The 24,020-nt window shown below is 43.1% G+C and overlaps 2 protein-coding genes across 7 annotated transcripts in view; both read left to right on the top strand.

The window, feature by feature from the left end:
- Positions 1–1,464: 1,464 nt before the first annotated feature.
- Positions 1,465–20,434, top strand: TPH1 (tryptophan hydroxylase 1). 5 transcript variants are annotated; one of them, XM_074884838.1, is made up of 13 exons: positions 1,465–1,482; positions 1,680–2,029; positions 3,777–3,920; positions 9,344–9,481; positions 10,449–10,632; positions 12,049–12,149; positions 12,840–12,907; positions 14,425–14,621; positions 15,094–15,229; positions 15,723–15,849; positions 16,965–17,060; positions 17,624–17,757; positions 18,051–20,434. In XM_074884838.1, the coding sequence occupies exons 3-13, from the start codon at positions 3,894–3,896 to the stop codon at positions 18,223–18,225; spliced, it is 1,383 nt and encodes a 460-aa protein (XP_074740939.1). In that variant the 5' UTR covers positions 1,465–1,482; positions 1,680–2,029; positions 3,777–3,893; the 3' UTR covers positions 18,226–20,434. The 5 variants fall into 5 exon arrangements, with proteins under 5 accessions (XP_074740939.1, XP_074740943.1, XP_074740941.1 ...); XM_074884840.1 differs by lacking the exons at positions 1,465–1,482; positions 1,680–2,029 and adding an exon at positions 2,271–2,279; XM_074884842.1 differs by lacking the exons at positions 1,465–1,482; positions 1,680–2,029; positions 3,777–3,920 and adding an exon at positions 2,227–2,279.
- Positions 20,435–20,798: 364 nt separating this feature from the next.
- The window catches only part of SERGEF (secretion regulating guanine nucleotide exchange factor), a 156,408-nt gene continuing 153,186 nt past the window's right edge, over positions 20,799–24,020 (top strand). For both annotated transcript variants that reach the window (XM_074884309.1, XM_074884310.1), the window contains exons 1-3: positions 20,799–20,942; positions 22,773–22,911; positions 23,629–23,784. In XM_074884309.1, the coding sequence (XP_074740410.1) occupies positions 20,919–20,942; positions 22,773–22,911; positions 23,629–23,784 (319 nt within the window). In that variant the 5' untranslated portion in view covers positions 20,799–20,918. The remainder of the gene's footprint in view (positions 20,943–22,772; positions 22,912–23,628; positions 23,785–24,020) is intronic.

Genomic DNA, 24,020 nt, shown 5'->3' with positions numbered 1-24,020 from the left:
CCTGATTGGTTCTTACACTTTTCATTGGAAAAATATATTTGTAAATGTTTTCAATAATTGTGTAATTTAAATTCCCCTGTATCTTTTGTTGCTTATTAACTGGTTATGAATCAAATGCTTTATTATTCAACAACTATTCAGTAACATGGAGAGTTAACTCATTGCTAAACCACCCTCACAGGGATGTGGTCCCCTGAGCTGAGTTACTGCACTGAGGCTTCCAGACGTTTCCTGATGGTTGCTCTGAGTACAGTGCGTGACACTGTTGTAGCCTCATGCTGGTGAAAGGTTAGGTGAATTGCCCTGGGAAGCACTTGTTAGAAGAATGGTGGTTCATGGAAGATAGGAGCAAATGGAAGAATTCCCTTGTTGAAAGCCAGGGACTTCAGATCCATACATTATTAGAAAATTTGAAAAGTTTTTGGATTTGGAGCTGTTTAACTCTCACAGCATTTAAGTAAATGACCTAAACCACCATGATAGGTTCTCTCCTTTAAGTGAGAGAAGTCAAAGTTTGGGAGAATGAAGATTAGAAAGTAAATGGAAGCTAGTGATGCTGCTTAGGTGTTATGGTCAATGTTTTATAAATATTAAAAATCAGAAGAAGAAAATGAGTGACATTTTTTCAGACCAGCAGTTTTTCAGGCATTGGTATATGAGGCCATCCATAAAATGCAAGCAGAATATGAGGAAGATCTTAAAACCTGTACTGGAAAACTGTTTCAAAGGCCTGCATGATGTTTGTCTTTGCACTTTTCTGCAACTTCCATAGTGCTTGCCTAAGTGCCATGCGATTCTTACAGGCATAACTTGTCTGCAGCAGTTAATTAACAGAAAGGCAGAGGGCTGTGACTAGAATCTGCAGTAGTTTACTCTGAAGAAGGTAATTATGATTAGAGCAGACTTAATACTGTTGTATTAAACCTGTTTTGTTCAGCCATTTAATACTTCATACCTTTTTCCGGAAAGCTTTAAGTGGCCATGTGGTGTCAGGCAAATGCTCTTGGTTGGAAAGGCAGGTGGCTGGGCCAAATGAAGTCCAAGAGATGGCTGAGGAGGTTTATGTCCCAGAAATGATGCTGTGAAATTACCTCATTGGAGATTAGAGCACTTTCTCCTACCACACAGGGAGAAAGGGGTAATTTACACCGATGACCTTGATGAGACTGAGAAGACTTTAGGGCTGCCTGACTCTCTCCTTCAGTCTTGCTGTGTTCAGGCAGATAATCTTATCTTTCAGCAGAAGATTAATATTCCTGCAGATCATTCCTAACCTGCCTTTCCATGGTTCTTGCCTCATCAGTTGCTGCCAGTTGAACAAAATCATCCTCTGACTCTGTCTCTACCCCAGCGCTGGAGCACTTGAGACCCCCTGTACTACACTGATTTTTCTTTTTTCTGTCTTTTTTTTTTTTTTCAGACCAGCTTCCTCAAAGTGTTAGTGGATACAAGACTTGTGCTGTGTCTGGAAAGATGTGCCAGGTTAGTTGAGTCCCTGCATATTTTACCTATGACCCATGGAGAGCAAACTTTCTCAGAGTGGGAGGAAAAGGAGACGTAGGGCAGAAGGTTTATGCTGTTCTGTTTCACAGACAGCAAAAAGTGAGTCCCTTTACTGTGTGGCTCTCTAGGGAGGGGAAGATCTGGAGGTGTAACACTTTGTTTTTAATACTTTTCAGCCTAAAAATTTCCAGAGCATTTATCTACAAATGACCCATAAGCGTCAGCACCGCTGTCTGGTTATAAGCTAGGCTGTCAAGTTCCTGGTTTGAAGAACAAAACAGAAACCCCCAAAAAACTAGAGGAGAAGAGTCACCTCTCAACAGCTGGGAAGCAGAAATAGAGTTGTGGCCTCTTCTGGAGCCACTTGATGTTCTCAGAGACTCCAGCAAAAGGCCCAGAAAACATGGGACTTCTCAGTCTGACACCACGCTCTCACTTGGATCTGAAGGCTGCTGAGAAAAGGAGGATTCATGGAGGAATTATGAGGGAATAACGTAATCAAAAGCCAGCTCTCGTAGCCCTCCTGGTGAGTGCTATCACAGTTGCTCTGTGCCAATGCAATAGGTTTTGCGGCAGCTGCACATGGCAAAATGCTGCCTTGCAAAACGTGTGATCAGCTTGACCCACTTTTGAGCAGGGTCAGACCAGTACTCGATCCTCAGGTGCTGATTATCTGTCTGGAGGGCTTTGTCTGTATGAGAAGCTGTATGTGAGAAACCTCCTGTGGGCTTTTAAAAAATGAAAAGAAATCACTGGATTGCCTTATCTCTCATGAGGTAAGGAGAGGCCTGTTTTCCCTGTGGTGTCGATGCGATGCCCCAGGTTGTGTCTTTGTCCTTCACAACTCCTTCCCACCTCATGGTCTGTGTAGACTCCTGATGTCCTACTGAAAACCTTTGGCTTCTCTCTGCCTCAGTGCTCCTGCAGACGAACTCTGTGACATTTCAGACATTTTCTGGTCTTTGCCTGTGCTGCCTCCTCCCAGGGTGATCAGACTAGCATCTGTGCACGTTGCTGTCCTGTTTGCATTGCACTCCACACCTGACTGCTAGTAGTCTTGCTGTGCCATATTGCTCTTTTCTGTGGTGAGGGCCCCAAGTCACCATTCTTAAATGGTAGGATACGCTGCCAGCGTTAGGGAGAAGGTAGAAGTGTCCCGCTGGCTGTGAAAACCCAGAGCAGCAGTTGCGCTCGTGACAGAGTGATGGTTTTCTGAAACTCTGCAACCCTAAAACTGTGAAGATTCAGCTTTTCATCTGAAAGCTTTTAATAGTTCTCCTATAAAACCATCTGCAGATTCACAGGAGCTGGAAACCCTGCATGGAGAGGAGCAGAGCAGGCTCCAGTGAGCACCCAGTGAAAACAGGCTGTAATCAAGTCAGTTCATGCTTTGTGGTTCTGCTCTTTCAGACTACAGGGCATTGGCTGTGGTGAACAAACACTTCTTACTAAACCAGTGAATCAACTTTAATCGGCTCCCCAAAATTCTGGGCACCCCAGTTATCTCTATGTAACTGATTAATTTCATATTAGGTTAAATTTCCTTGGCTGTTACTGTACTGCTCGCATTGTATCAGCAGTGACAGGCCGGGCTGACTGCCGGCTCCACGGTGTTAGGTATGAGGAGAGGGATGACCAGTGTCCCAGAAAGCTCCTGCTCAAATTAGAAATGACAGGGCGAGGATGGGAGGCAGGAGCACTCCTGTCTGTTTATCAGGCTGGAGCCTCGGAGGTAGGAAGTGCCCTTAAATCTGGCATAGCTGGCAGCTCAGTTGATATCCCCTCCATGGCTCTTGTGTGCCGTGAAGCTTGTGTGCTTCTGCTGAGCTCAGCTTCACCATCTTGTGTCTTGGTGTGGCCCCTTGGACTGTTCTGTGCCCTTCCCTGTGCTTCATGTCTTCAGGTACCTGTAGATGCTAACCAAACCACTGCTGCTCTTGTCTCCTGGGGAGAGAGTGGGTTTTCAGAAGTGCTTGGGTAACTGACTCTTCTTTGAGCATCTTTACAGATTGGGGCTGTAGAGGAGAACATCCGTGTCCCTTAACACTAGAATAATCCATATATACACACCAGGAATAAACTGGCTTTCCCAATGTATCTTGTGAAAGCTTATAGCCTTTGAAGGAGAGGGAAAGGCAGATCAGAGTAAAAGTTACAAAAAAAATAAAAATCCTTCATTCACAGTTAAAATGACCCGAACTTAGCTGTCTTCTGACACCTGAGGAAATGTGAGTGAGAATTGTATCTTGTGTTTTCTTTCAAATTTTATCAAGGATGAGCACAACATTTTGACAGAAAAGAAAGCACGGGAATTTCAACCAGGCTGCTATCAGGAAGTACTGGAAACCCAGCCTGAGCACAGATTTCCAAATAAAAGATGCTTACCTGCAATGGAAGAACTTCTAGGGGGCTACATAGTGAGTAATTAAAAAAAAAAAAATCATATGCAGAATGACATGTTAGTTATTATTATTGCTGCATTTAAGCTAGGGAAAACTGACAGATTAGTCATATTCGGTCATAAATATCTTACTGTGCCCATGTTTACGGATTCATTACTAATATCAGGCTCTCACATGCTTAAGATTCTGGGTAAAGATCCTACGAATTGTTTGCTTTTTGAGTCAGCTTGTTTGATGGGGAGATCTATTCTGCAAGACGGAAGTGAAATGTCTGTTGTAGGATTAAGACATACAGTGAATAAATACTCCATTTTCTTTATGAAGGGAAAATTGAAGCATCTGGTCACAAAATATATCCCATTAGCAAACTGGAACAAACTGGCTTTTCCAGCTACGTCATCACTTACAGCCGTGCTCTTTCAATCCTGTGCTGTGCCTGAAGTGCTGAGCTAGTCACCCTCAGTTCTCTTAGAAACAAGATTGTTTGAAGTTCAATGTGTTCTAGGAAGATGGGAGATGTGTGACCCTGTTGGCCTCTGTTAGATGTTTTTTGGCTTCACCAGTATAATTTATCATTTATGTTACACCACTGTCAAAGAGATCTATCTGGAATCAAGGTTCCAATATTTTAGGCACTGAAGAGAAAAATACTGGAGATTTTTCAGACATTTGAGTAAATTAGGGTAAAACTAGTTGTGGCTGATTTTGAGCATTTCTCTGAAAGGTTGGTTTGAAAGAAACATATGGAAAGACCAGAATCACTGTTTTTGGACAGCCCCATGCCCAACACAAAATAATCAATCTCTCTTCCCCCAAACCCCTAAAGCCTCCAAGGGATTATGTTCCCGGGGAACATTTTGGCTTCTCCTGCTGTGTACCACAAATCCCCTTATCTTGTTGCCAAGTCTGACCTGAGAGGAGACAGTGAGGACTGGGCTTATTGGAGTCTAAAAACGGTGATAGTTTCTAAAATATGAACATATGTCTAGATCTATACAGAAAATAAATGACACCATAGATAAGATATGAAAATATAGTTTCCTGCTAATCGAAGTGTAGTTACTCTTCCTCAATGTGCAGAAGTTTTTTTAGAAAAGTAATGTGCTGCAATTTATTTTCACAGCAATAAATTCAGTTATTTTTTGTGAAGAACTCTATACATCCACCCACTGTGTTTCTCTTAGAGACTCCAACCTGCACTATGTGCTTTCTGCAGCAGTCTCGTAGGGCGTTTAGGGGAGCTCCTCGCCTGGGCCACCGGTTCCCCATGGCTAAGCCATTGCCTTGTGGGCGACTTTGTGTATTTCCCCTCTGCTGTGGACCCAGCCCTCACCACCTCTCATTTATTAGGCAGTTTGCCTTCCTTTCCCCCCTGGCAGCGTACATATCAATTTGCGGTGAGGGGACACGTGTGGGGAGGAGGCTGTGGGCACGCCGGAGGTAGCCAGACCCCTCCATCCAAGTGCTGGCCCCCCTCAGCCCCGTGGCGTGCAAATTCATGTTAGCTGCAAACCCCACAAAGTTACCCACAAAAAGTCAGTCTTCTCTGTCCCCCCTCTTAATCTTTCTCGTACGGGTGACCAAGGTGTAACCCGGGAGGGAAAGCATCTCTTTTTGTGCGGGTTTTTTTGGGGTGCAGAGATGGTGGGTGCTCGGTGCATCCGAGCATCCCTGCTCCGCCAACAGCGTTTGAATAAACAGCTTCCAGCGGGTGTTAGGAAGAGGGTTACGGAGCCCCTTCCCCAGAGGGGCCGGGCAGCGCTTCCCCCCGCCTTCCTCCCTCCTCCTCCGCCCCCCGCGGCGGGCGATTAGGGGCGGCTCTCGGCCCCTCCATAAAGCGGCCGCCGAGCGCCGCGCTGTCGGTCCCGCTGCCCGGCCATGCACCCCGCGGCCCGGCGCGGCGGGTCGCTGGAGGCGGTGCCCTGCCCGCGGGAGGCTGCCGGCCAGGTGAGAGCTCAGGACTGCGGGACCGGGACCGGGGCTGGGGCTGGGGCTGGGGCTGGGGCTGGTTGGGCGGCTGCTTCTGGGCAGAAGGGGGGAAAAATGTGGTGAAACTCAAATGCGAGCGGATGAAAGTAAGGTAGAACAAAAGTAACTTCTGGTGCACTTATTGCTTAGGAGAAAGAGGGTGTGATGTAGCCCAGAAAAATCCGCTCATGGATTATTTCATGTTACAGTGGGAATATGCTCAGTACATCGGAGAAGATCAGGTAAAATCAGCGCTTATGTGTTGGCTGCAGTTACTGATGCTGTGCGGCTCATAAAGTCAGTAAAATTCATTGTGAGAACAAGAATGTTGACTGTAATGCAGTGAAGTTTGACAAAAGATTGTTTTGCCGTATCCCTCAGATCTTTGGAAGCCAAATAAACTGTTCAGCACAGCTTTCGGTTTGGTGTCCGAGAACTAAATCTAAGGAAGACCTTTGGTGTGGCTGAAAAATTTCCCTGTAATGTGACACCTAGTCGTGGTCATTCATAAGATCATGTCTTCATCCTTCCCTGGTATAAGAACTGTGTCAAAAGGACAGTGAGAAAGTAAGCAGATACTTAAAGAGGGAGGAGGATGTAAAATGCCTGTTGAGACTTCTTATCAAGTACAGTTAATGGCAATCTGTATCAAATCTTTAAAAAGATTTTTTTCAATATACGACTCTAAAATGTAATTTCCTTTAGACAAGTATGTTTGGATAATTTTAAATCTTGGCTATCCATTAATATAAAGAATTAAAGCACAAAATATGCACCCTCAAATATCTGTCTCACAGAGAATATTCTTTGGGGAGGTGGCAAAAGGGAAGGTAATTGCTACGGGCTCCAAAAGGAGAGATCTTTAACCAGAAGGCACCTAGATATCTATCTAAATAAGGGCTTTAGAGTATCCCTGTGCTTGTGTATTTTCATTAAGGCTTGAGTCAGATTGATGGCAAATCAGTTAATAATTTGCACAATTAATAACAAGCATCAATGCAATATTAATTCCCCCCTCACCCTCCAGAAAGCTCAAGGAAAAGTGTCAGATTTGATTAGAGCCGACTTACTGATACAGAATAAAATGAAAGTGAAGGTGCAGCTGTTGGAGTAGAGGAATTGTTTTTGCATTACCATTTTCTCTTGTATTGCACCAAAATGGTTGCTGCATTAACACAGACCTGTTTTCAGTCCGTTTTTTAATTGAAAGCGAAAGATTAATGTTGGTTTAGGGTTAGAGATGTAAGTGGGGTGCGTTTGGCTGTGTAGGCATCTGAATTGCTCTTCTGCAACTTTTTCAAATTTCTAAACTAGAAGTCATTTTTGGAACTTAATGTAAGAGCACAGTGCGTTTTGTTGTATTTTCTTCATTGTTCTCTTAAGCATATTACTTTATAAATGTTGTCACCTGATCCTAAACACAATGTTAGTTGAACTAGCAAAATACAAAATAAGACCATTAGTCTTCAATGCACATGGTTTGTCCTCGCTGTGCATCTTATTATATTGCATGCAACTACGCCAAATCTCGTAAGCTGATCTTGTTTTAAGTCAATGATCCTGAATGTGGAATCAAGCCAACATGCTGCCTATAAGCCATATACGTAAAGCAGCCCAACAGTTTTTGCCTTCAGAGACCACCATCTAACTCTGTTTGTAACGGAGACTTCTTTGCATCCAGCTTCTTCTACAGCAGTATTGCATGAATAGGATTTGGCTCACACGACTGGCGATCTCTGCACTTGAGAAAACAACCAATAACCTATATGGAATTGTGGAGTTATTAGCTGCTTCTTTTCTGTTTGAAGCACCCTTGCTCAGTGCCTGTCCCTGGCTCTTGTGATCCTGGTCTGATGCTCGCTGAAGTGAGCTGTGAGACCTGCAGGCTGCTCAGCAGAACCTGGATTGGCCCCTGTCACCCACTTGCAGCAGAGAATTTGATGTCTGGGCTCAAGCTGATGGAGTGGCTTTGCTGGATCACAAACAGTGTAAAGGACTGACACTGTTGTCCAGGCTCATCATATAGTGACAACTCATTAGAGGTGGGGTCCCTGTCAGAAATTCAGATATTTCCACTAGCATCAGTGGCCTCGGAGCAAGACCTCTTCCATGGGGTACCACCTCAGCACCCCAAAGAGCTCACATCTAGTGACCTGCTTGAAACCTTTCTTAGAGCAGCATCAAATATCTGCCTTGTTGTAAACCATTCAATTCAGATTGAAACTAATTTCATTATTTTGTTAGGCAGATTATCTTCTTAATGTGAAAGCTACATGGGAACATTTTAATAAAAGATAAGTAAAACCTGGGTTTTATTTTTAAATCTATCCGTTATAGATAGAAATACTTAGCTGTTCAGTATTAGCCATTTTAAAGAGGTTAGAGTTGGAGAGACTGTAGATGGGAATTAACAGAACTGCTGTATTTTGACTGCATTTTTGGTTTTGCTCTTTCCATTCCTGAAAATTCCACCAAATCGTCATATTTTTAAAAGCTGTGTCAGATCAAAAAATAATTCCAAGTAACAATAATGTGCCTTCATTGTTCCTTTCCTCTTTCTCATTGGCTCCTTCACAAACTTAACCTTTTTTGTTTCTTTTTGCAAGATTAGAAGACATATGAGACTTCTAAACTTTGTATTTTTTCTTTACTTTGCATTTTCCACATTCTTAACAGTTGCAATATTATCTCCATTTATGGCCTGGCTACAGGTAGCTGAGAATATGGTCTGTGATATCAACTGTTTTCAACACGGTCAGGAATGTGATCACTAGTAAGGTACAAAACCACATGGTCCTACAGCGTTGGATGTCTGAAAATTTTTAGTGTGTGATCTGCGTGATTATGATAAAGGTTTGGCATGTGAATTAGGGGTCCTGACAGATGGAATAACTTGGTTGTGGTTGATCAGTGGGACTGTCTCTATAGTCAACAGATTCTGGTCAACATAACATTTTGACTCCCTAGGTTTTGTCTCCTTTCTCTGTAAAAGCAATGCTTTCCAGTTATGTAGCAGGAGAAAGGCAATGATTTTTCAGTTCTGATCTGCTAAATCCTGATTCATCTTTTCCTACCTATATCCAGTGGGTTTTGGATCATTCTCTTTACCAATGTTCAATGAATTTGCTAACAAGTATTTTGTACAACTTTACTATTTCTGCTGACATCTTATAACTCCCTCCCCATAAAATACCAATGCTAATTATAAACTATACTTTGAAATGTTTTCTGCATCCCGGAGAATGACTAAAGATGTCTATAAAATCGTTCAACTGAAAAAAGAAATCTCAGTATTTTATCCTCAGCTCTCACGGATTCTATGTGTGCCTAACTTTATGCCTGTTATTGTGTAATAATTTAATTGTCACCTTTCCATTTGTGGTGGATCAAAGCACAATATTACAGAAATGTAAAACTTCACACTTTTTGCACTACTAGCCATTCAAAAAACCTTTTTTGTTTGCATTTAGTTAAATAAATCAAATTACATGATGATTGAAGATAATAAAGAGAATGAAGACCATGCATCTGAAAGAGGAAGAACAGCCATAATTTTTTCCTTGAAGAATGAAGTTGGAGGACTTGTAAAAGCATTAAAACTCTTTCAGGTATGTAGTGATCACATCGCTACAGCAGCTCTGTATTTTTAAATTGTAAGGATAGTTTTGGACACAGCAGAATTAATTACATCCATTTATTAAGAATGTGATTCCTAACCTGGCTCCCACTTTGCACCCAAAATCACCCACAAAGGCAAATTTATGCCTCAGAAATTAGATGCTGGTTGGCTAAAAATCTTCACAAAACATATCATCTGCACCGGCTAAAGATTGAGAGAGTTTTGTCTTTTCCCCCCATGAAAAGAGGATATTGTTTCTACTGCATATACGAGGTGGGTCTGAAGCTCCTGCTGATGGCAGGTAGACTCTTGGGGTGCTGAGCTGTGCCGAGTTGAGTCCAGTGCCCTTGTCACCCTGCCTAGCCAGACTGAGGGTGACAGAGGAACTGCAATTGCACAACTGCACTTCTTCCATTGCAAGGAATATGTGCAGTGCCACTGCCATCTGACCCTGCGTGTCTTAGCCTGGAGTTTTCTCTATGTTCCTCATATAAGACATATGATTAAATAATTTTTCAAATAAAAGTGAAATTTGCACCCTGAAAATGACTGCTTTTAAATCCCTTGCTTGCTTGTGAGATAATTACATGGTGACTTGATTGGCATTTTGCTGAATTTCCCCAGACCCAGTTGCTAATCAGCTTCCTATGGGAGGGATGAAAGAAAAAGGTCTATGAATTTAAACCTCCTGACTGTGTCTTTCTGTGCTTCCTGAATGTAAATGAAATTGAAAGACACAGGTTCTCTTTCCTTTTCTTCTGAATGGGAGGTTTTTTTAAATCAAACTATTTCCCCCCCTCCAATAAGGAAAGTTTTGTCAAGAGATCAAATTAACTACAATAGCTTCACAAAGGTGGTGAATAGTCTATGGCTGTATTCATTTGGAAAACAAATTTTAGTTTTTAGTCAACTGCTTTTAGTCAATCTGTTTGCAAACATTACTTCTTACAAAACAGGAGAAGCATGTAAATCTGGTACACATTGAGTCACGGAAGTCCAAGAGACGAAATTCTGAGTTTGAGATCTTTGTGGACTGTGACAGTAACAGGGAACAACTGAATGAGATCTTCCACCTCCTGAAATCCCATGTCAACGTTGTCTCTATGAACCCGACAGAGCATTTCAATGTCCAGGAAGATGGTACGTACAAAAGGCAGTTCTGTTGAAAATGCAGTTCTCAGGGTTTTGCTTTGAAATCTTTTTATGGTGTCCACATCTGTATTTGTGTAGTGTTTTCAATCAGCAGCTACCAGGTTTATGCTTCTGTGTTGTGAATGAGTGTAATTTGGTCAGTATGAGTAGGCTGCGTTGGCTGGTGTCACCTAGGAGGAATACAGGCTGTTTTAGGCGGGTGCAAATTGCATGTTCGTTATCTGTGCTCCCATCCCTTCCCAGTACAGCACAACTCGGATCGATGGGAGTTCCTGCACCCCTGCAGGCGCTGCAGGCCAGTATGTAGACAAAGTCGGAATGCAGGGCTTGGCTAGTGACCGTACACCATGGTGACAGAGATGTAATACTGACAGATCCCAGTTCAGACACTGGTGAGAGTGGGAGATGGATTCTGCTATTTCCTCATGTCACTCGTGATTTAAATTTTTCTTAAGCACTTTTCATCATAACTGGTTACTTGTATTAGTGTGAAAGAGGTGCCTTTTAACTTTAGGATGCTTCACATCCTGTTTACCTTTGCTTCTAGTTAAAGAGGTGCCTGAAGTTCAGGGCATCAGGAAGTAGGTCCCATATATTTCTCAGCCACTGTGCTTGGCACAGGCTGGTAGGTAGGGGAAGGTGAGATCTGGTGTTCTTGGATAAAAACAGCTTACTTTAGCCCTAAGTAAAGGGAATTTCAATCTAAACACTCCCCTGACCTTTTTAAGAAAACTGAAGAGCATCAGGGCAGAGAAGCTGTGTATTAGCCGCTCTGCCAAGAGCTTTGTTAAAAACTCTCTTAGGCTATAAAAAAAGTAGTCAGTAGGAAAACTGTAATGAAGCATCTCTAAAAGGCTGTAAAGCTGCAGGGCCTCCCTCTCCTCCTCTTCCCTCACAAACTCATCAGCAAAGCTGAATGCTTCTGAGGTACATAACCACAGAACAATGTTTATTTCCCATGGTCAGTAAAGCAGGATGGGAGGACTCAAACCTGCTCCCACTCTGCCTGGGGACTGCAGGCAAATCACTTCTCTACTCTTGCACACTTTGTATCCTAGAAGATTCACAGCAGTTTGAACAAGGAGGCCATGTCTCAGTGGGAGCCTCTAGATGCTCCTTTAGCTGTAATGACAGTTAAGGGCCACAGAAAACCCATATTAACTGTTTCCTCCCCTGGACGCTTTGGAGCTGGCTGTGCTCTGAAGGCAGACTGTGGCAGTGACAGAGGAGGAAGTGTGAGCTGTAGGCTGGTGCCAGATAGGCAGTGGACTCCCTTGTCTTATTCATGCCCTTTTAATTTATAGATTTTGCTTGTAACCGCCATAACCATACTTGAAAGTAGCGTTTCCTCCCTCAGCATGCTCGGCGTTATTAATAACTTTGTGGATTCCATGCGTTCCCTAGACATGGAGAATGTTCCCTGGTTTCCGAAGAAGATCTCAGATTTGGATAAGTGTGCAAACCGAGTGCTGATGTATGGGTCTGATTTGGATGCTGACCATCCAGTAAGTATTTTTTCCTCCCTATACCTTATCCTTAGTGAAAACATGCTTTGTGGAGCTTACTTTAAAAACGTGCAGCTTTTCGTCCTCCCTCTCCTTCCCCTGAACGGCGTCTCTGTGGGTCTGAGCACCTTCTCTCAGGGGTTTCAACATCTTTTTCCTAGTTCAGGCAAGGCTGTCACTGAATTCAGCTCCTGTGCCTTTCTACAAGACTTATTTGTTGTGCAAGGGCTCCAGGTCTGGGCCCCGAGTGGTCTCATACAAATAATAAAAAAAAAAAGCTATTGTGACTCAGGTTTGGTTCCTGTTCTTTCTTTCTTCCTTACTATAATTGGAGCAAACAAATTGGTACTTGGGACAGTGCAAATGGGAAATTTTTTCTGTAATTTAGAATAACCAAGCAAGTAACAAAGTTTGTATAAATACTGATATCATTAAAATGAATCCTTGCCAACTGAATATATAGTTGCATGCATAAACCCACTGACTCTGGCTTTGAATTGGAGTATTGGCTTAGTTCACAGTTATCAAGCATTTCAGACTACAGCTGTGAAGTTCCTGCCCTGTCCTCTCATTCTTACACAGCATACTTTTATATTTCCCAACTGAAGAAATTTCAAGCGTCCTGTTTTAAATTAATTTATTTACTACAGCTTGGAAACTTATTTAACTTTTTCTCCTTCCTCCTGACAGGGTTTCAAAGACAATGTCTATCGCAAGAGGCGAAAGTATTTTGCAGACCTGGCTATGAACTACAAACAGTAAGTTGACTTCTTGCAGAATAAGCCTTCTGGGTGCCTTGAAATAATAGCAGAGTGGGCTGGCAGGAGATCACCTTCCCTGGGCTCAGATCTCTCTGAGATATGCTTGGCTCAGGAATCAGAGCTAGAGGGGTAAAAGGAGGGGAGATGTAAGACAAGATTAAAAAGTAGATCTAGGCTATCTTACAGCTCTGTGGGCCTCTGATCAGTCTGAGGCCATGGTTGCTTGGCCATTATGGTGTCTGCAGCAGTGCTGATCCTCAGATGAGCAGTGATGCCAGCGGGGGCTTCCTGCAGCATGGTGCATTTGGACTCTGCGGTCCCTCCCCACTTCTCTGGAAATGGGTGCCACAAAGGAAGAGGGTGGACAACGTGTGTTGCACAGCTGCCTGTGCCAGGACGTGCTGACTTGACTAGGGCAGGTTGGTCTCCTCTGCGAAGGAGAGAGAGGGGAGGCACAACCCAGTATATAGCCCATTGACCACCGAGTGTAAGCTATCTGGGAAAATGTTAATACTTGAGTTTTCTTTCCTGGTTCAAACTAGTGCATGTGATGTGTAGATAAGAAGTTTTCTGTGAAAAGAAACTTGAAGAGCTTATGTCTTTAGAGATGCTGCTTGGGGGGGGGGGGGAGCTCTTAAAGCAGCAAGAGTTTCTTAGCCCAGTGCTGTAAATTCTAAACATGATTTTCATGTTGCTGTTGCCTGCTTGAATTAAGATGCCAGGTTCCTCAGTTGGAAATGACCTAGAAATGGTGGGTATCTAGAGCTCTGTTGCACTGTGTATTAATGCAACTGGTTACCACAGCACAGAGCTGGTTACTGTTAATGTGTTGTTAACAGATTCCCTAGGGAAAGCATTTGCCATGCTGGTTACCTGGCTGGCAGTGGAAGCTCAGTGTAACACTCCCATTGCGTTTAGTGGGCTTTAGGTCACACCCTTGCTATAATCCCCGTTAATCAAGATCCTGAGGGCTAAATAGGAGATACAGACTACAATTAATATGTTCAGACAGATGCTTGTCTCCTCTGCAGAGAAGTGTGATTTTTACCTAATGTGTATATTTAGCTGCTTCCACGCAATGTGTTGTTAATTTAGGGAATTCTCTTTTTCCAAAACAAATCAAAAAGGTAATGGAGAGTAATTGCAGACAGGGAAGTCCAACAGGGAAAAGGATGTGTTTGCAGGTCCTGAAACTGTAAAGGTTGTGCAGGTATTTTAAATGTTACTCTCAGCACTAAACACCTAAGAAGCTGCTTACATACCTGAAGCTTTCAGGCTCCAGTGAGGTCAATGCAAAGATTTCTGTCAGTTGATTTAGGCAGGAAACGGAGCAAGCCCTTAGACTAAAAGCTCCCCAGGGCATAGACCAGATCTCACTGTGTATTTGACAGTGCCTAATGCACCCTGACCAGGTGTCACAGCCGTATAGATGTTAAATAATAATAGTAGGCAAATGAGTCATCCATTATTAGCCATTTAACCAGGCATGTCCTTTCTTCCTCTTCTCCTTGTAGCGGTGACCCGATTCCCAAGATTGAATTCACTGAGGAGGAGATCAAGACTTGGGGCACTGTGTACCGAGAGCTTAACAAGCTTTACCCAACTCATGCCTGCAGAGAGTACCTTAAAAACTTACCCTTGCTCACCAAATACTGTGGGTACAGGGAAGACAATATCCCCCAGCTGGAAGATGTGTCCCGCTTCCTGAAAGGTAATTTTCTTATAGAGAAAGGAACTAAGGTCCATTGCAAATCACACTGCCATTTTGTGGGCTCAAGAAAACATCCTTGGTCACTTTTGCTGGTATTCATTCTGGTCCTTTAAGAGCCCTTTTGGCCAACCATGTTTTAATATATTGTGTCTTGAATATATACAAACAGTGATGTTTGAGGGGCCATGCTACCTCTGAAAAGACTGTTAGAGTTGGCTAAAGAGATACCTAGCTGTATGGTGTTGGCTCTAGGCATGAAATCGTAGGAAATCCACTGATACAGGCCGGGACATTTTTACTAAATGTTGGTCATTCTCAAGCTTAGGCCTAATTTTTCTAATCATGCCTGAATTTCCCATGTGCTCTTGAGCCAAGGTAGTGCTGTGGCTTTTGCCCCAGTTGTAACAGGAAAGGTGACAACATTGTGCAGTTCTACACTAAACTAATGTACAATTTCTCTGTTCCTTTTCAGAGCGCACAGGTTTCACCATTCGCCCTGTTGCTGGATATCTGTCACCCAGAGACTTCTTGGCAGGATTAGCATTCAGAGTTTTTCACTGCACTCAATATGTTAGGCACAGCTCGGACCCTCTCTATACACCAGAGCCGTGAGTCATTTAATCTTGGGGTAGAATTTGAGAGAGAGTTTTAAATCTCACTGCCCAGAGACAAGCTACTTAAAAGCTATTCAAGAACACCAGCAAGAAAACTTATTTTTAAGGTGCTGAAGACTCAGCCTTCACACTGAATGTAATGAAGTTTTAGCATGCTCAAGTGCCACCTTCCTAAGTGCAGGATTTTCAAAAGTACAGCATGTTGTTGGAGAGCTCTTGCTGATGTCATTGTGCATAGAGTTAGTTTAATGTTTGATTGCCTCATAAATGTGGAGCTCAGACCTTAATTTTAGACAGCTTAATTTGAAAATCTGAGTTCATGTACTTACATAGAGTAGGTTGCTTTCAGCTAAAAATGATGGACGCTTTCCTGTCTTTTGGATATTAAATAATTTAACTCAAGACATTGTGTCTGTTCAGTGGTGCTGCTTTCTCACTCTACCACAAAAACAGATCATGAGATTTCTTGTTTTGTTTCTTTTCCCAGTGATACCTGCCATGAGCTCCTAGGGCATGTCCCTCTTTTGGCTGAACCCAGTTTTGCTCAGTTCTCCCAGGAAATTGGTCTTGCATCACTTGGGGCATCAGATGAGGCTGTCCAAAAACTGGCAACAGTGAGTGTTTGTGTGCCTGGTGATCCCATTGAAAGCTTTGTGCTTTTCTAGGCTGATCCCACTCCATTTGGAGCTTTATGTCAACATTAGCCACATCAGCTGCTAAATTTATGTGTTTCACTGGTCCTTGGCTTTTAGGGCATATAACAATTTTCCATGCATGGAAAAAAATACATTTTAATGTTGATATGATTGATATTTTTCTTCACTTGGCTGTCAAGTAAGGGTGCAACTTCTAGTGGTAGATCAGTTCTTCCAGATTGAAATTCTACAGTCTGTTCTTTCCAGACAAAATCTTCTTACTTCTGGTAACATGATTCAATGATTTTAAAAGTAATCTATTTCTTTAATGTGTAGAATGAATGGCAATGATATGGTGTTTTCATTGAATGTGGTGAATGCTAGCATTAGATACTTTTCAGCCAAGAAATTCCAATATTATAAATTAATCTTATTTCCTGGATATCAGTTTCTGGATGCTTTGGTAAACGTATTTTAAGATGAAAATTAAATTTGGATGAAAAATAATTTATGCCAGTTATGAAAGAACTGGTTTGCTGATTTAAAAAAAATATTTTCCCTACCTGCTATAGCTAGTGGTAAAATTTCTACTGCCTTCAGTGGGAGCAGAACTAAGCCATCTATGAAAATAGCGTTCCTTCCCATATATTTGCAGATATCCTGAAATCCAGCAAACTAAATATCTTTAATTTTACAAGCCACTAAGCAAATGAGAAACAAACTGTAGTGGGCTGATGTTTTGACTGAGTCACAGAGATCTTCTCTATCCACTGTTTCTTTTAAGCTGAAGCTGTCATGTCATGACAATATTTCTCAAAACAGATCTACATCTCAGTGTTCCTACTGACATTAACAGCTTCTAGATGGGTGATCTGCCACATCAGTCTTTCTTATGACAAACATGCAATCCTGTGGTTCTTCACCCTTACATTCTGTTTTCCCTCCTCTTTAAATATCGGAGAAAGATAAACCAGCTGATGACTGTCTGAGATTTGCAACTGTTTGACACTACCTACAAATAGAAATGCCCCCATCTAGTTCCCCACAGCATTTTTACAGAAGGCTGAATTATTTTACTCCCTTCTCTGTTTCAGTGCTACTTCTTCACTGTAGAGTTTGGCTTGTGCAAGCAAGAGGGACAGCTACGAGTTTATGGGGCTGGCTTGCTCTCTTCGATTAGTGAGCTCAAGGTAAGAATATCTACTGCCGATTTACCTCTTTTCTTTGTTTGTACCTGATTATTATTGTCACTGTTTTGCCCTGTTTTTTATTAAGTATAATTCTAAAAACCTTTTTTTTTGAAAACTCCTAGATACCTACTAGACTTTAAGAAAATTCACTGTGGTAGTAACTACTGGACAGTCTGCTTTTGGATATATGCTGAGCAGCTCCCGTATCTTTTGCAGGAAGCATTAGATGACTGGTATTTCTTAACATTACCTTCCAAGTAACTCTTTTCAGAATAAAGCTCTGCTGGTTTAACCAGATTCTGAAAATATTGCTCTTGTTTACACATGAGGCTCATCTCTGAGGGATCCCTTTTTTGACACAGATTGGCAGAATATGCCTGCTCAGAGTTCTTCCATTTGTTAAGCTTTAACCACTGTTCATTTGCAGATAAAAATTTTGAGGCAATTCACTAAATATGGTCTCATTTCATCTTTTTTTATTCACTCTACCTCATGGCACCTTCCTCATGGATTCTCTGGGTGGTGATGTTCCTCTGACGCATGATAACACATTATGTTACCAGCACTCGCTCTCTGGCAGTGCCAAAGTCAAGCCTTTTGATCCAAAGGTCACTTGCAAGCAAGAATGCCTCATTACAACTTTCCAGGAGGTTTACTTTGTTTCTGAAAGTTTTGAAGAAGCAAAGGAAAAGATGAGGTACAGATTTTTTTCCTCTGTTTTATAAAAACAGGTTTGATTTCACGTGTCTCTCAGTAGCAGCACCAACCCCTTTATTCTTATCACGGTTTTACAATTATCTTTTATGGGGTTGGAAAGCCGAGATTAGTATTTGCTTGGTCTACCATGTACTGGGTGGGAAAGATGATGAGCTACTTGAAAATTACAACTATTCTTAAGAAAGTAGTTTAGAAAAATGGTTATTGATAATGACTGTGTACAAAGGATGCATTTGCATTTCGTTTATAACTCCTTTTTTTTTACTTGAATAGAGAGTTTGCAAAAACCATCAAGCGCCCATTTGGCGTGAAGTACAATCCATATACTCAAAGTGTGCAGATCCTGAAGGACATGAAGAGCATTGCCAGTGTGGTAAACGAGCTACGTCACGAGCTGGACATTGTCAGCGATGCCCTCAGCAAGATGGGCAAGCAGCTGGAAGTTTAACGCCCCTGTCAGCAGTGGTGCACTTGGCAACTCTTTTCTTTTCCCTACTGATTTCTTTCTAGAAATGTAATGTGTTGTATGCAGAACTCTCTCCTTTACAAATGGAAGAGTGAATGGCCCATAAGGATAATAACTTTATCGTGTTTCTCTGTGTAAAATCCCTTACAGAATGTATTCCTCCATCCCCCATGGTTAAAAAAGGCCTGGAGCTGCCATTGAAAATCTAGTGGGGGAGTAGAGAAATTGCTAGACTGGAGCAAAAGTGTGGTCTGTGGATCAGGGCTGGAATCAGATGCTGCAGAAGGTGGTTTATGAGGCAATAACGGAATAATTCACCACAGGGAAATGTCTATTTCTGACTCTAGTAGTCTACGCTACTGATTTTACAGCATTGCAGACTTTATAGCGTAGAAGCTATAGTAATCAGTGCTTCTAAGTCTGTGCTACTAAGTTTAAAACTCAAATGATTACAATGCAGGCATCAGGACACAAATAGCTGGAGGTTCACCATGATAAAATTGAGGAGTCAAATCTTGCTTTCAAAGGGATCATTCTTGCCCCCAAAGAATTGCAAATGTGCTGTTTGTCATGTTTCTAGTATAAGGCAGAGATACAGAAATCCTAATTCTGTTTATTTTAAGAGATTTGCTATCGGCTCAGACTCAGGATTTTTGTTGCTGTCCAGGTTACTGCACCTGAGGGAAGACCTTTCCTTACAGAAATACCATTTGCCTTTTCCCTGATTTAATTAATTTAGCAAAAAATATAGCAAGCCATTGGGTACTGACTTAGCATAAAGCCTAAAACCATTTCCAAATTACAATTTAATATTCCACATAGTTTCATCAGTTCTAAAATAACACCAAAGTTTAAAGTAACAGGCAAAGTTCTCTGCTTTTTGTAAGAGTAAGTATCCTATTAATTGCTTGGTCACTTTATTAAGCTGCACAAAATTACATCTTGTTTCTTCTTTACTAGGCCTGAACACCTTCATTCCCTGCCAAGCAAATGATAACGGAAAGGCCCAAGCGGTTCATGGGAATTCTGTGGCTATGAATGCAACAAACTACCTTGTAGCGTAAAGTGTATTTAATTCTAAAGCTCACTTTACAAGTGGGGGGAAGCAGTGTCCTGCTGAATTGTCTGTACCACATTGTAGCAAACTTCCCCGGTTTCAGGGCTCCACAGTTTCAGCGTCCCACGTAGCTGTACAAAGCTGTGCCCGCTGCGTTTCTGCCGACCCTGGCAATGAAATGAATGCATCTACAGGATATGATACATTTGAATGGAAGGTCTGTGATGTGCAGGGTGTATTTAATACCATCCTAGGCACTGGTTCTTCATAGGTAGAGATTATTGGGAAATTCAGAATTTGCAGCTGTGGAGGTCGCTGGAAAAAAGGGACTGAAATCTTAAATACACTGGAGACGCTAGTCCCGGATTTTGAGAACTTGAAAGGACTTTCATGAACCTCTGTGATTGAAAATCAGTTTGAGTTTCATATGCTTCCTAGTAGGCCACATCTGCTCCATAAGCAATCGCTGGCCCAATCTTTCCAAGTATATTTACTGTTTAAATCTAGTCTAGATCATTTTTTTCTGTGACTAATAACCCACTATAACTTTTTTTTTTAAAAAAGAACTTTTAAGACATAGAAATACGGTCTACAACATTTATGGCTTACATTATGCTTTAAAATAGATTTTAGGAGCTTTGTCTTTCTAAAGAAGAAACCTTCTTATTAGTGAGTAGTAAGGGAAGTTCTACTTTGTCTGCTTCTGTGATAACAGTTAATATTCAGCTGCATTTTAAAATATGTTGGGATTATGATGTTGTTGAAACATACATAGATCTGCTTACTTCAAATCTTTGTCCAAACTATGTATACATTTGAAGTAGGAAACCTTATACTCGGTAAATTAGCACCTATTTTGAATACATTGGAAAACCAGCAATTGTATATTTATTTGCACTTGTGTAGCAAAAAATTAAGTAAACTGCTGAAAGTAATACAGAGAAGAGAAGATGCATTTCCAACATGTATGTTTGGCTTCGCACATCCAAACCTTCTGGCTATGTAGAACAGTAATAAGTTAAATATTTTAAACTATTGTGGAGGTTTTGAATGCCAATGAAATAAATGACTTGGTAATTATTAAAAGCAAAACCCCCTTTACTTCAGCACTGTAGCAATAAACACAAAGCGCTCACTTCTGACCAAGGGTTTTTATCCGGTGGTTCGGACACGTCACGCATGTGACCTGGTTCCATTCGGAACTGTAGGTATTTATTTAAAGCGTGACTTGTTTCCCCCTCACTTTTTAAAGGCTTAGTCTTGTGTTTCTGGGGAAAGGGGTGAGCGCTGAGGACGCGACCCCGGCGGGAGCTCCCCCGCCACCCCGGGCGCTTCGGCTCTGGGGCGGTGGGTGCTGGAAGCGGCGGCCGGAGCCGGCGGACTGCAGGGACGGGCGGCCCCCGGGGCGGCAGCTGCCTGCCACAGCCAAAACGCTCCCCAAGGCTGCGAGAGGATCAACCGGTAACGCGGATCTCGTCAGGCGCAGCCGCCCGGTGCCGCGGCCGCGCTCTCCACAGACCCCCCGGGCCGAGGCGGGGCCCCGCCGGAGCCCGCCCCCGTCCCGCCTCTTCCTCCCCGGCCTGCGGCGGGGCGGGAAGGGCTGCGGGCCGGCGGCCCCATGGAGCCCCGGCTCTTCGCATGGGTGAGCGGGCGCTCGGCGCGGCGGGGGGGGACTGGGGGCGGCCGGGGCCTCCTCTGCCCCGCCGCCGCGAGATGGCGGCTCTGCCCGCGCAGCGGCGCGGCCCTGGGCGGGAGGCGGGCGGGACGCGGAGCCCAGCCGTTCGCCCTCCCAGGGGTTGCGGCGGGGCCGTGTGGGCTGCCGCCGGCCCTCGCCCCGCTCCCCTGGGGATGGGCGGGCCGAGCCGAGCTTCTCCCTGCCCGAAGCAGAATAACGCTGTGTGAAGCCGTTCCGAGCCGCCCGAGCCGCGGTTCGCGGGCCCTGTGCCGCTCGGCGCGGGAGCCGGGCGGAGGAGGTCTGGGGTCCCGCCGCGGGCGTCCTGAGGGGCCGGGGCGCCGCTCGCCTCCACCACAAGTGCTGCCGCCGCCGCGGCGGGACGCGCGATGCACTTTAACTGCGTGGCCTGAGGTGAAGTCCTGAGCTCTTCGAAAGAAATAACTTTTTTTTTTTTTTTTTTTGTGGTTCTTCAGAACCGTGGTTTTACCCGATGAGCAAAGGAGGGCTAAGAGCCGTTAGCCGGGTGTGACTGTTCCTTGTTAGCTCGCTTTGCTCTGCGGTGGTCGTGTGGGGAATAACCCCCGGGAGGGGTAAATGAAGATAGGTATGGCAGTGGTGGGGTACACAGGTGTGGCTCCTGGTTCCTCAGGCACCTGTCTTCTTTCTGCACCTTTTCTCAGCTTGCCTGTTATTGAAGACTTGAAAATTCATTGCAAGTTATAGGCTAAAATGAGAGCTTGTGACACGCCTTCTAAAAAGAATTAGGGCTGATAAGTAGTAACACACTCTAAAACTGTCTGCCGCTAGTAGTGACTGTGAGAGAACAACTTGATCTGCCTCTTGAGCTCGACTCCAGACATCTCATCCACCTGCTAACGGTGGGCTGAGGCGAGCAGCCTGGTACTTTTGTCTAAAATGTCATTGTTTCTGTAGGTATGAAACGTTTATTGCTAAATATGTCCTTTTAAGATACAGCAAGTGCTGCATCTTTGGGGAGGGTGTGGCAAAGGGGGGGGGGGCGGGGCACAGGTGAGGTAGGGCAGGTCCCCTCTCGGGATCACCAGCTGGGAGCGATGTGGGTGTTGCTGTTACTGCAGCGTGTGGACTAGGAAAGTTACTGAATCCACCTTTGGGAATGAAGGTTGCTGTTCAAACTGTGGGACACTTAATAAAGTTTAAACTGACTAAGAAATTCCTTGACATGTTACCATGTTGTCAGTGGTTGCTTTCTATGATTGGTTTAGTGGCTATAATCTTGTACTTAAAAATTTTATAGATATATTTTAATTTTGACCACTTTTAGTTAAAAGACTTAGTTAATGAGAGGTGTTTGTGCTTTACTTATTTAGGTGCCAGAACAAGGTAGCACGTCTTTCTGATCTCATTTGGTGGTGAACTGCCAGAAAGCACTGGCATTAATAAGATCTTAGTGATGAGTGGAAATCATTAGCATTAAAATTGGACAGGTGGTAATCATCCTGATAATGAGGCTTTCCTCCTTAGTAACTGTTAGCCTGCAGTTAAAGTCTTACCAGGATGTATTTCAGTATGTTCCTTAAAATACTGGGGTTGCACAGGCAGCCTTAATGACAGCAAATTTAGCACAGTCCTGGTCTGTAATTCTGGGAGTCCTGTGTGACAGCAGTAAGAATGAAGATTGCCATTTTGGGAGATTTTTGGCAACAAATCCTGGCAGGGTAACCTGTGACATGTCCTCAGTAAGCTTGTTCCCTCTTAGGAGCAGAATTGTGTCTTTTTTTTGTTAACTTTAAAATATTTTTCTTTGTGTATTTGAAGGGTGCAAACAGCTATGGACAGCTTGGTCTTGGGCATAAAGAGGATGTGCTGGTACCTCAGTCACTGAAAGATGTTTCCTGCAAATGTCAAGACATTAAAAGCATTACTGGAGGAGGGGGACATTCTGCAGTTATCACTGGTAAAAATATTGCACTTGCAAGGAGTGTATGACTTCTAAACTTTTTTTTTTGTTTGTTTCCCTTTTGGTTTGGTGCTGCCACCTATCTGTGACTTCTGTTTCTGAGCAAGTTCAATTCTTAGTTGCAAAACAGGTTTCTACTGTGCCAGTTAACTCAGTATTTTGGGGAAACTGGGGAAATTCCCGTTTTGCTTATTTTGTGCGGTTATTTTATGGCTATGTGAGGACTGTTTCTTAACCTGTTTCATATAACAGCTTTTCATACACAGCAGCCAGTTTTTCTGTATTGAGGATAGCGGAGTGGGAGGAAGGAGTCAAGTGGGAGGTTGTTCAATCTTGAGAAGTTTTAAGGTAAGGAGCAGAAGCTAACATCTGGTCTTTGAAAGGTTCTGCTGTATGCCATAGCTGATTATGGGAAAGAAAGGATACAGACAGATCTGAATGTGGTAAAAAAGTTCATATTGCGTCTTAGTGAGAGGTGTCTGTCTTACCATATGGATTGTCTGCCTTGACAAAGCCGACTCTCCGTAGCTGTACTTATTCAGAAATGTTTCTGATGCATCAGAAATAACGGTTTCTCTTTCTTTTTGCTTAATTGCAGTGCCTAAAATGACACATAATCACTATCCTTGTTTGTCACAGGATCTCATGGATGTAAGCTTGTCTCTTTAGTCTGTGAAGTGGAACATGATTTCTTTTTTTTTTTTTTTTTTCCAGGTGCAGGAGAACTCTTTGTATGTGGCCATAACAAAGATGGGCAGTTGGGATTGAATCACATGGAGGATGTACTGCATTTTACTTTGTGCACTGCCCTGTCTGGCTTTTGTGTAAAACAAGTTGCCTGTGGCTGGGATTTTACAATCATATTAATAGGTAAATCTGTCTCTCTAAGAGCCAAAGAAATATCTTGATCTAGAGAACACGCTTAAAGTTCCACATTGCTATTGCTTGTGTGATGTCCAGGCACTCACAGGTTTTAACTGCTTGCCTTGCAAAGTAAATTACTCCATGTTCCTTGTATCCCAGTGAACTTCAGACCTTTACTGAACATGGTGTGTAAGATGCAAAGTCTATGGGCTCAAGGGCTTTGGAATGGGACATGTTAGGTC

Source organism: Strix uralensis, chromosome 15 (genome assembly GCF_047716275.1).
Source record: "Strix uralensis isolate ZFMK-TIS-50842 chromosome 15, bStrUra1, whole genome shotgun sequence".
Taxonomy (NCBI): domain Eukaryota; kingdom Metazoa; phylum Chordata; class Aves; order Strigiformes; family Strigidae; genus Strix; species Strix uralensis.
Note: the sequence above shows the minus strand (reverse complement) of the source record. Positions and strands in the feature narration are given on the sequence as shown.